At 32.8% G+C, this 12,963-nt stretch overlaps 2 protein-coding genes and 2 non-coding genes across 4 annotated transcripts; 3 read left to right on the top strand and 1 right to left on the bottom strand. All coding sequences in view use genetic code 12, as the record gives it.

Annotated features, from left to right (window-relative positions):
- Positions 1-172: 172 nt before the first annotated feature.
- MDH1-3 (malate dehydrogenase) lies at positions 173-1,210 on the top strand (the record flags this gene model as incomplete). The annotated part of the gene is made up of 1 exon (XM_064907675.1): positions 173-1,210. One exon carries the CDS (start codon positions 173-175, stop codon positions 1,208-1,210), a length of 1,038 nt encoding a protein of 345 aa, XP_064764267.1.
- A 6,756-nt stretch (positions 1,211-7,966) lies between these two features.
- Positions 7,967-8,039, top strand: DFJ63DRAFT_t30. The gene has a single exon. It is a non-coding gene; the product is annotated as a tRNA-Arg (tRNA).
- Positions 8,040-8,053: 14 nt separating this feature from the next.
- DFJ63DRAFT_t31 lies at positions 8,054-8,126 on the top strand. The gene has a single exon. It is a non-coding gene; the product is annotated as a tRNA-Phe (tRNA).
- Positions 8,127-8,271: 145 nt separating this feature from the next.
- On the bottom strand, positions 8,272-12,750 carry DFJ63DRAFT_321491 (uncharacterized protein; the record flags this gene model as incomplete). The annotated part of the gene is made up of 2 exons (XM_064907334.1): positions 8,272-11,145; positions 12,721-12,750. The coding sequence occupies 2 exons, from the start codon at positions 12,748-12,750 to the stop codon at positions 8,272-8,274; spliced, it is 2,904 nt and encodes a 967-aa protein (XP_064764266.1).
- Positions 12,751-12,963: the final 213 nt, after the last annotated feature.

Below are 12,963 nucleotides of genomic sequence, written 5' to 3'. Positions count from 1 at the left end.
TTGAATAACACGGATATTTCAAATTTATCAAATAGTGATGTAAACTATTTCCAGTGGTTAATTACATAAATACTTTTAATTAATCTCTTTTTCCTTAATTCTCCCCGACTTCTTTTCTTTAAAAAGTTTTTCAGCTTTACTTCAATTATACTTATTTATATTATAGAACATCATGGTTAAAGTTACAGTTTGTGGTGCTGCCGGTGGTATTGGTCAACCCTTATCATTATTATTAAAATTAAATCCTCAAGTTTCAGAATTAGCTTTATTCGATATTGTTAATGCTAAAGGTGTGGCTGCGGATTTATCTCATATCAATACTCCTGCTATTGTTACTGGTTATCAACCTGCCAATAAAGAAGATAAAACTGCTATAGTTGAATCTTTAAAGGGAACTGATTTGGTTATCATTCCAGCGGGTGTTCCAAGAAAACCAGGTATGACAAGAGCTGATTTATTTAATATTAATGCCTCAATCATTAGAGATCTTGTGGCTAATATAGCTAGAACTGCTCCAAATGCTGCTATTTTAATTATTTCAAATCCAGTTAATTCAACTGTACCAATTGCTGCTGAAGTTCTTAAAAAACTTGGTGTATTCAATCCAAAAAAATTATTTGGTGTTACTACTTTAGATTCAGTTAGAGCTGAAACTTTCTTAGCTGGTTTAATAAATGTAAGTCCAACTTCTTTACAAGGTAAAATATCTGTTATTGGTGGTCACTCAGGTGATACCATTGTTCCATTAATTAATGCTACCCCAGAAATTGCTAGAAAAGTTGCTACCTTATCTACTGATCAATATAATAAATTTATTAATAGAGTTCAATATGGTGGTGATGAAGTTGTTAAAGCTAAAAATGGGGTTGGTTCAGCTACTTTATCTATGGCTTATGCTGGTTACAGATTTGCTGAAAATGTATTAAATTCATTAGCAGGTAAAGAAACTTCAGGATCAATTCCAGATTCTTCTTATGTTTATTTACCAGGATTACCAGGTGGTAAAGAATTATCTACCAAATATTTAAATGGTGTTGATTTCTTTTCAGTACCTGTTGTGTTAGAAGGTGGTCAAATCAAATCATTTGTCAATCCATTTGAACTCTTAAAAGTTACTAATGATGAAACTAAACTAGTTAAAGTTGCTTTAGATGGTTTATCAAAATCTATTGATCAAGGTGTTGCCTTTGTTACAGCTTCAAAATTATAAGTAATGTATAGTTTTCAATAGATTATTTGTGTAGTTAAAGGATAATAATGGTTTAAATTAAAAAGTATCATGTAGTCACTATTTTGTAAATTATTTATTATGTAAATTAATAACATTATTGATAAATATTTTATAAATTTCGCAGCAATATGTTGAAAAATTCATGATTTGAGCTGTTTACATTTTCTGATTAAAATTGAAGCTAGTTTAACAGTGTTTCGCAACTGATTCACCTCCTAAGCCATTTATAGTAACTTATGGAAGCACCTTGATCAATTTAAATCAAGTTTTACTATTTTAAACTGGTACTTTTATTTGAATATATTAAGTTCTTATGGTCTTTGATTAAAATATTTTCAAAAATATTTCCCTTTTGAGTAAAACTTTCCGCGAAAACGTGATTTTTTATCATGTGATAAAAGCACTCTACCAGAAACTTAGCATATTTTTTTTCTGCAAGGCTTCTGACTTGGGATGTGGAGATACTAGTGGTGTATAGGTTGCAAATAATAATTTGTGGTAGAATAAAGTCAGCCTTACGATTGATTACAATTTATAGTGTTCACTATCTTGTTACAATATATTCAAAATAATTAAAAGTAATTATATGATATAAAAACAGTAAAAACGTTCGTTCTAAAAACTTCTTCTTATGAAACCTTTTCAAGGGATATTTAGTTCTTTATATACTTTTCCAAGAACAATGACTTTTGGATTACTCCTCTTTTCATTTTTAGAAATGAATGACCAACTTAGTTACAATTATATTTTCTCCAACTTTAATCCTTAAAACCAAAGTGGTTTAACAACCATTCGTATTTCACAACTTAGAAAATCTTATCACATGATTAAAGCTCGTGACTCTTATATGCCTGACGACTGTCGAGTCCTAGCATTATCCCCGGTTCCATAGAAGTTCGTCCCATGAACTTCCTTTAAAAGAAAGCATGGTACAGCAAAGAACAACAAAATTTTCACAAAAATTTAAGTATAGTATGGTAGAAAAAATACTTTATGTACACCTCTTGGTAGCACCAAAAGGTAGTGTGGGACTCACTCATAAATCATAAGAATATAAACATGATTTTCAAAATATAAAAAGCAAGACGAAACTTACTGAAGTATACCCACTAAAATAACTACCAGATTTAAGACACAATTCTTAAATATAAAGGAAGAAACCATGTTCTCCAACAAAAGCAAGCTTGAAAATAAAAGTTTAAACTATAAATGAATGAATTAATTAATCGATTAATGAATGAATTGACTAGTCATAATTTGATATGATAGGATCCTATATTTAAAAGTTAGTATACTAAATGTTAACGTTAACGAAATACTTAATCGTGATAGACAATTGATGTGTCTTCAGCTAGTTCAGGGGTAAAGGTAATCATTCCGTTGACTTTTGAAAAACCTTTTGGGTATTGACTAACAGGTAATACTTCTAACCATTTGGTGTCAATAAATCTAGCTTGAAACTTATCAATAAATTGAATCATTAGCCTTTCTTGAACAGGCTTTGGAATATCAACCTTATATGCTGAAAAGGAATATTCTCCCACATGCATTGGAAGACAATCAATAAAACTTAACGCTATTTTATCAGTCTCAGTATTAATATCTTCAATTTGAACTATTTCCTGCACTCTTGGTACTAATCCCCTAATGGTCTTTGGTGGTTGTTTAGTGTACATCTTAAAATCTTCATCTGGTTGCCAAAGTCTTAGATTTTTAACATTATGAGTAGCATGTAACTCTCCATCCTGTTGCATGTCGAGTATAGCTGTGTTTTCATGCGGTACTTCAATCACCTTATAAGGACCAAAATATAGAGGTTTCATTTTTCGATATGGACCAGCATAAGAGTGCGCTTCACGTTTTACGAGAACGAAGTCTCCAACTTTGACTGTAAATTCACGACGTTTAAGATTGGTATATTTTTCCATTATTGCAGCATTATCCAAAATTTTATCTTGAAGTTGTAATTGAGTTGCTTTTAATTTAATTACAAGATCATCAGCACTTGCGTATCTATAAGGAGTTAATGCGAAAGGTTCATCATAATGAGGTAGTGACAAATACGGTGGCGTTGGATTCCATCCAAGATCTGCTTCAAATGGAGTTTGACCTATGGCGGAATTGAACCTATTGTTATAAGCAAACTCGAGACTGCTGAGTCTCATATCCCACTCCTTTCCATAGTCACTAGCATTTAACAAAAGTGTACGCATTAACTTATACGCATCAGCTTCATTCCTCAATTGTATAGTGGAAGTTCTTAACATTTGATTTAGGGTTTGGTTCGTCCTCTCCGTTTGGCCATCCGTTTGGGGATGGAACGGAGTCAGGAGCTGAAGTCTTACTTTACATAACCTTAAGAAATCAGACCAGAAACCCTTATATCTTACATCTTTATCACAGGTAATAGTTTTAGGTACACCATGTAACTTGATGATGTTATCAATGAACCTCCTGGCTAAGGTTTGACCATTATCATTTTTCGTGCAAGGTATAAAATGAGCACGCTTTGTTAACCTATCTACCACCACCAAAATCATGTTATGGCCTTCACTTGTGGTAGGTATACCTGTTACAAAGTCCATTGTTAAGTGTTCCCAACGGCCGTCTGGAATGGGTAAGGGATGTAAAAGACCGTTGGCTAATTGAGTTGAATGTTTAGAAACTTGACATTCTATACAAGCTTTAACATACCTGTCAATTGTCTCCTTCATATTATTCCAGAAGAAATAACGAGCCATCTCCATATAAGTGACTAAAACACCTGGGTGCTCTAGATATGGAGAGGTATGGTGTTTGTGAATTAGCATCTTTTGGAGTTTGACAGTAGGTATACACAACCTTTCTTCATAATTATCAAAATTATTAATGTTAATGAGATATAAAAATCCATCTTTATAAGTAAAATTAGTGGCATGATGACGAATTAATTTATTAGGTTGTTGTTCTAACTTAAGTGTTTCGAACAATTCTGCAAAGTAAGGATCATCTTTATAAGCCGCTTTAACATTATTATAAAATTCTGGATCAAGAATATTTTCAAAGGTAACTATAATGTTACATTGTTGTGCTTCTAATGATGCCTTCCTAAGATAGTGTTGATAATGATTTTTATCTATAACAGATAATGAATTAAATTGTTCTTCAGGTAAACGACTTAGAGCATCAGCACGATTATGTTCCCCCTTGATATACTCTATCAGGAAGTTAAATTCGGCAAGGAAGGAAAGCCACCTGGCAATCCTCCCGATAGGTTGTTTCTTTTCCCTTAATAAGAACTGAAGTGACTGATGATCTGTTCTTATTAGAAGTTGTCGACCAAGTAGAATATGTCTAAACTTCTTAAGGGTTTTGATTATTGCCAAAAATTCTTTCTCCCTGACAGTATAATTTAATTCTGCACCTTGTAAACTTGCTGAATAATATGCTACTACGCCCACTGGCTTATTTGTGGTTTCCCCAGCTGCTTCAATAGTCGCACCAATAGCTGATTGACTCGCGTCAGTAGTAACAATATATACACGATTGGGTAAGGGACTTATTAATATCGGAGCTTCTTTCAATTTTAACTTCAATGTTTTAAAACTTTCATCTTGTTCAGTGCCCCAATCTGCCTTACCATTTGAATAGTCATATAAAGGTTTAGCTATAACAGAATATGCTTTAATAAACCTTCTATAATATCCTACAAAGCCCAAAAACAGTGATGCCTTTTTGGGTGTAGTGATATCTGGCCAATTTTGGACTGCTTCTACTTTGTCTTTAGAAGTATGAATTCCAGATGCATTGATCGTATGACCAAGAAATTGTATACTATGTTTAAAAAATTCACATTTCAGACGCTTAGCAACCAACCTATATTCCTTTAATTTATCAAGTATCAATCTGACGTGTTCATTATGTTTCTTAGCAGTAGGACTGAAAATTAATATGTCATCAATATATACCAAGCATATTTTCCCAATATACGGAGACAATATATTATTCATATAACGTTGAAAAGTAGCTGGAGCATTGGTCAATCCGAATGGCATGACATTCCACTCGAATAGACCGTTATACGTTACAAATGCAGTTTTATAACGATCCTGCTCAGCTACTGGAATTTGGTGGTAGCCACTAAACAAATCAAGCTTCGAGAAGAAACTTGAATGGGCTATAAGGTTCAACTCATCCTCAATATTGGGTATCGGATAGTTGTCCCTCCTAGTGACTAAATTCAATTTCCTATAATCAACTACCAACCTTTTCTGATTCATAGCTTTATCTACTAAGAAACCAGGACTGCTAACGTTAGAGTGACTTTTCCTGATGAATCCTCTTTCTAACAATTCATTAATTTGTCTATCAAATTCAGGCCTAAGATGAATTGGTGGTCGATATGGATGTAATTTTGGCAACTGAGCTCCAGGTATTAATTCAATATTATGATAATAATTCAGTTGCTTGGCTGTTTGTAATGGAGGCTGCGTCAGTACGACCATCTTATAATCTTCTAAGATTTTGTTTACATCTGCAGTATATGGATCAGCCGAATTGTAATCTTGAATCGCTTCGGAAGTAAGATACGGATCTTGAATAAACCTTACCGGTACTTTCAATAGTGTTTGAGATTCTTCCCTAGAATCATTAGTTACAATCTTTCCTTCAGTTACATTATCTTTCACTTCCAAAAGCACTATTTGTTCTACCGTTTCTTGATTAATAGTATTCGAAGTAGTGGAATCCTCAGATATCCGAGATACGTTTCCCAGATTAAAAATATCTAATTGCGGTGGTAACTTAAGATACATTTCACAAATTTCCTTTCCAAGTATAATTCCATAAACAAGAGAATCGCAAACGAAAAATTTCAATTCCTTCCCAGTTTCCTTCCAAGTTAATACTACACTTTGTGTCAACTCAATTGGTCTATCACCATTTCCCATTTGTAAAAACACTGGATCAATTTTATTTATTGTTTTATTTAAGGGGATGTATATACTATGAATGAAATTAGATGTTGCACCACTATCTAAGATAGCAGTGTACCTCTCGCTGTTATCCGCCAAAGTGAATGGGACCTTTATTAAATTAGTAGTATTAGGATCGTTGGAAAGAATGGAAAGGCGTTGTTGTTAGGATGAACGATTGCTGTTATCTCTCCGGTTGTTGTTACTATTATTACGATTATTATGATTGGAATTGGAATTATTATTATCTTTATCTTTCTTTCTTTGAAGAGTATAACAATTATCGATGGTATGTCCCTTCTTCTTGCAATAGGAACATACCTGCTTGGATTTATTATTATTTGATCTGGAATTTTGGTAATTATTGTTATGATTATTCCCCTTGTGTTTCTTGAACTTTCCAGAATTATTTCCATTGTTATGGTTATCTTCATTTTTCCTTTTAAAGTTTCCACGATTATTCATCTTGAAATCTTCACCCTGTAAAGGTTCCAAGTTTTGAAGATCGTCCAATGTTTTAATCTTATCAAAATACGAACCTCCGTATACATTACTATACTGTCCCCTCATATTAGAACGAACAATATCTAAAAATGGCTTCCAATAAACGTCTTGATCAGCCTTATCAAAACAATAAAAAATATCAACCATTTTAGCAATATATAACTGAAGTGATTGAGTTTGAGTGGTTTTTCTGAGCTTTTCCAAAACTTCTGGATTTCCCCGTTGGTAATAAAGCTTTTTGAACCTTCTCAAGAATTCTTGAACTAAGGGAACTCCAGTGAACTGATTTCTTCTCAATTCCTTACAAACCATTCTCAACCAAGCTCCTGCTTCCTTTGGATCAAATAGATCTCTGGCCAACTCACCGACATCTTCCGGTCTAAGATCATAAGAACTATGTTTAGCTAAAGCCATAAGTTGATCTTCCAAACGATCATAAACTGCCATAACTTCAATTGGTTTCTTTCCATCAAATTTCTCCAGTTGATACATGTTTTCGTTACGTTTGTAAAACTGTTCTCTGTTAAAGTGTGGACGAGAATTTGAATTACCATTACCATTACCAGTTTCAGTGACAGTATTATTAGCATTAACCGTTGTTGTGTCATTTGTATTAGTATTTGGATGACTAAGAACAGGATTGGAAGAAGAAGAAGCAATTGGTGTATCAAGAGCAGCAACAGTTTCAGTCCTTGATTCATTTGGAACAGTCCTAAAGACAGGACGTTCGGTGGAAGGTGGTGTTGTTTCCCTGGATGAAGACATTGAAATGAGATTAGATAATTACTTTAAGGCTACAAGAAGATTCCACAGAAATCGCACCAATGCAAGGCTTCTGACTTGGGATGTGGAGATACTAGTGGTGTATAGGTTGCAAATAATAATTTGTGGTAGAATAAAGTCAGCCTTACGATTGATTACAATTTATAGTGTTCACTATCTTGTTACAATATATTCAAAATAATTAAAAGTAATTATATGATATAAAAACAGTAAAAACGTTCGTTCTAAAAACTTCTTCTTATGAAACCTTTTCAAGGGATATTTAGTTCTTTATATACTTTTCCAAGAACAATGACTTTTGGATTACTCCTCTTTTCATTTTTAGAAATGAATGACCAACTTAGTTACAATTATATTTTCTCCAACTTTAATCCTTAAAACCAAAGTGGTTTAACAACCATTCGTATTTCACAACTTAGAAAATCTTATCACATGATTAAAGCTCGTGACTCTTATATGCCTGACGACTGTCGAGTCCTAGCATTTTCAAGAAATTGCCTGCGTAGCGTAATGGTTAACGCGTTTGACTTCTAATCAAAAGATTCCGGGTTCGACTCCCGGCGTGGGTTCCATATTTCTTCTTGCGGTTTTAGCTCAGTTGGGAGAGCGTCAGACTGAAGATCTGAAGGTCCTGTGTTCGATCCACAGAAATCGCATCTATATTTTTTTGCAACTTTTGAATACATTTTTTATATTAAAATGAAGATGATAATACTATCTTTATAAGAACGATTAAATAATAAAGATGTGGATAATACATATATAGAAGAGAAAAATATAAATTATAATTAAAAGAATGAATTAAATCTCAATAGACTTTGAAATAGATACTAACCCTCTATCTCTATTAGCCCAACTTACATAATTAGGACTGTAATGCAATAACTCGTCGTATGCGGGAATTGCAGCTATAACACCGTCTTCAGTTGCTAATGGAGCTAAATCGGCCCAGAAACAATTAATACTAACGGCAAGTTTATTTGAAGTTGCGTCTTCAACTAAATTAGGTACCCATTGAACTGCAACATGATAATCTTTGGTCCAAGAAAGTTTGTTTAATTGAAGTTCATTGATACCATTAAGATCTTTGAAAATGTAATTACCCTTTTCATCTCTTGAATACCCTTCTGGAATAGCTTCTATATTGAGTTCTTGAGGTAATACGTTAGAAAGATTGGATTTCGTTTTATCGTCATAAACGATCACAGTTTTGACTGGAACATCTTTATAATTTGAACCTTCTGAATTTGAAGTAATTGCATTCTTGAAATTTAATACACACATTCTATTCTTTGGAGCTTTAATTTTGAATTCACCAACCAAAAATCCGAATGGATGATCAGTACCTGAAGAAGAGTTCTTAAGAACATCAATTTGTAAATAATCATTGAAATCACTGATACCTTCCACAAAATGAGGTGGTAAGCTACTTTTATAAGAACAGACTTGATTTCCATCAGTTAAGGCAGTACAATTGACACTGTCATTAGATTCCTTAAGTGAAGGAACATCCAGAAGAACATCACTTAATGGAGTACCTACTCTACCGTATACGTTAACAAAACTATCAGAGCCAGATAAATTCAAATCAACAGTTTGGATGAATCTTACTTTAAGAGGATTTAATTGATCAAAAGGTTCAGTGATGGCAGCTAAGAAAACTCCTGAAGCAACAATAGTTAATAAACCAAGAACAATGATTCTATTTAATTTGAAAACAAAAGGTAAGAATGGAAGTGACCAAGCAACTGAAAAGACAAGAATGAATTTGTAAATTAAGAATTCTGAAGCCAATGATTCTTGGATTGATTTATGAATACCATCAATGATTAAAAATCCTGAATTGTAAATAAGTAATGAAGAAAGTGGAACAACGATAAGAAATTGGATTGACCAATCATAACTAAAGAATTTCTTTAATTTTTCATGTCCAGCAAAGAGATCTTCCTCATCAAAAGATAAAGATGAAGAACCCAGGAATCTTGGTTCACCTTCTTCAGAACCATAACTTACCCCTTGATCAGATAAAAGAGGTTGTGATTCTTCAGAAACTTCAACAATGGTTGGTTTCTTTGATGATTTCAAACTCCATCCGATAAATCCAAAAATAGATGCCACAGCTTGGAGCAAATATAAGAATAAAAATGGGAATTCACCAGAATGATCATCTCCAATTTTATTATCAGCAAGTTTTATAGTTGACCAGATTAAAATGATTTTATAAAGAATTGAGATTTCAAAAAGAACAATCAATTTTTCATCATGATTAATCACTTTATATCCGTTCAATGCATTGAACAAGTTAAGTACAATATAATTACTTAATAAAAATATAGCTGAATAAGTAACAACCAATAAGCCGGCACCAGAGTTTGGTAAGAACTCATTATATTCAACCGTCTTTCTAACAACTTCATGAAGAGCAACTAATGAAAGTACAACTGATAATGGGAATTTGATAACATTTAAAAAGCTAACTTTCCAAACTTTTTTATAACTGAAAATAATGAGTAAAAATGGAATCTCAATAATTGGAACAATTAATAAAGTTGCGACATTGACAATGAAAACTTGAGATACTGGGAAAGCAAAGAAATAGTTCAAGAAACTGCTATAAGCAGCAACATCATGACTATAATTGGCAGTTTCATGTTTAAGATATTCATCATCTAAATCAATTTGTTGACTTGATACGATATCAGTGAAATCCAATGAATTGGCAAGCATGTGCCATAAAGCTTTTATATTTATATTCTTAATGTTATCACCACCAGTATGATAGATATCTCTAGGTTTGTAAAAGGCAAGATCAAGACCTCTAATGGAACCCTTTTCTTTATAAACCTTGTAATCAGTTTCACTATGGATAAGATGATTGTTAAACCCTTCTTGAAAAATTGAGGTACCATAAGGATATCTTACATCTTTAAAGAATTTAACAATTCCATAATCGGTAGCTCTGAATAAAATGGCTTTACCACCTGCACCTGTACCTTCTAAATTTAAAAAGTATTTAATTTGTTCAAACCATGGATGTGATAAGAATGAAGTTGCACCATAAAGACCGAATTCTTCATTATTATTGAAATTAAAGATAATAGTACGTTTTGGCTGAGCAGTAGTGTTTTCGGAATAATGATATAAAACCCCTAATAAACTAGCAATACCCATACCATCATCAGTAACACCAAAACTTGATGGGACTGCATCATAATGAGCACTAAGTAATAAAGCAGGTAAAGTGCTATCAGAACCATTAATTCTAACGATTAAATTATTACTTTCATAATATGAAACAGAACTGTATTCAGGGGAAGATCTTGTACTAAATAAGATGGAATTTGTACCATTTAAGTCATTATCATATTCGATATAAGCTTTACCTTTGATAGCAGAAAGGATTTGAGATTGAAGATAATCATGAACATAATCATTACTAGTAGAACCATAAGTATGTTCATATTTAGCGATTTTTTGTAAGTCAAACCAAGCTTCATCAAGTACTAGTTTTTCCTTTGGGTCTGTTGGTAAGGCAACAGAATAATCCAAATTATTATCATACCATGAAAATAAGAAGGTAAACACTAAAGATAATACCACGAATAAAGTCAAGGTGGTCTTACGATATCCAAATACAGTTCGTATGAATCTTATAAATATATTAGGGGTATCAGACTTGGTAGCAGGTGTGGCATCCAATGTTTGCTGTTGTTGCTGTTGCTGTTGTTTGTTCAAAGTTGGATGAGTGATATCAGTATTCAAACTTTCTTGTCCAGAGTAACCTGGCACGTCTCCTTCAGACATCTTTGACAAGTTAAATTATCAATTGAATAAACTAATGATACAATTGTATGGTCATTTCATTTCAATCAAAACATAGTTATCTCTACAGTTTTTTCCTATTTTTACAATGGCGGAGCACGACCCTCTTTCTCTCTCTTTGTTCCCTTTTCCTTCCTAAATAAGAATCTGAAATTAATCCGCACTCGTTTTGACAGGCAATTCTTATCAGTTGTTGATGAATAGCCTTTAATAGTATAGTAATATGGAGAATAATAGTATCACCTTGTAGCCATCGAACATGATAATGGTATAATTAACTAATATGATATATAATATATTTACAAATGATAATAATTACTGTTATTGGTTCAATCACGTGATCAATTATTAAGTAAGAAGCGGCTCTAGAATTTAATTTAAAGGACCATAAATGTTTGGAAAATTTTCCACCTTAAACGAGGGACCCCACTAAATCAGCTAAGGAACAAGAATCATCTTATATCAACAAGATGACTGGGTTTGCTCCTCTAAAGAATGACTTGATCCTTAGAGCTGCTAAGGGGGAAAAGGTTGAAAGACCACCTATCTGGATTATGGTATGTTTTCCATTGGTTATGTTTTATCTAAGTGACATGTGAAATACTAACCAAATCAATTATTATAGAGACAAGCTGGTCGTTATCTTCCAGAATATCATGTTGCCAAAGGTAATAGGGATTTCTTTGAAACTTGTAGAGATGCTGAAATTGCATCAGAAATCACAATTCAACCTATCGAACATTTTAATGGCTTAATTGATGCCGCAATCATTTTTAGTGATATTTTAGTGATCCCTCAAGCTATGGGATTCGAAATTGAAATGGTCGAAGGTAAAGGTCCAGTTTTCGTTTCTCCAATCAGAACTCCAGCTGATTTAGCTAGAGTTAATTATAAACCAGATGTTTTAAAGAGTTTAGACTGGGCTTTTAAGTCTATCACCTTAACCAGACACAAATTAAATGGTAGAGTACCATTATTGGGTTTTGTTGGTGCACCATGGACATTATTAGTTTATATGACTGAAGGTCAAGGTTCCAAAATGTTTAGATTTGTCAAAGAATGGATTTATAGTTACGAAGAAGAAACTCATAAATTATTACAAGCTATTACTGATGCTTGTATTGAATTCTTAGCTCAACAAGTTGTTGCAGGTGCTCAAATGTTACAAGTTTTCGAATCATGGGCAAGTGAATTAGGTCCAAATGAATTCAATGAATTCTCTCTTCCTTACTTAAAACAAATCGCTCACAAATTACCCCTTAGACTTAAAGAACTTGGTGTTACTGAAAAGATTCCTTTAACTGTATTTGCCAAAGGTGCTTGGTACGCTTTAGATGATTTATGTGATTCTGGTTATGATACCGTCTCATTAGATTGGTTATATAAACCAGAAGATGCTGTAAAAGTCGTAAATGGTAGAAGAATCACCTTACAAGGTAACTTAGATCCAGGAACCATTTATGGATCTGATGAAGTTATCAGTAAGAAAGTTGAAGCTATGATTAAAGGTTTTGGTGGTGGTAAACAAAATTACATTATCAACTTTGGTCATGGTACTCATCCATTTATGAAACCAGAAAAAATCGAACATTTTTTGAAAGAATGTCATAGATTTGGATCTCAATAGATGTTTCATAGAACTTTTTATCTTGTAATTATAGTATTTAGAGT

Source organism: Scheffersomyces coipomensis (genome assembly GCF_036884675.1).
Source record: "Scheffersomyces coipomensis strain NRRL Y-17651 chromosome Unknown DFJ63scaffold_1, whole genome shotgun sequence".
NCBI classification, from domain to species: domain Eukaryota; kingdom Fungi; phylum Ascomycota; class Pichiomycetes; order Serinales; family Debaryomycetaceae; genus Scheffersomyces; species Scheffersomyces coipomensis.
The sequence above is the reverse complement of the archived record's forward strand: the minus strand, read 5'-3'. Positions and strand labels throughout refer to the sequence as shown.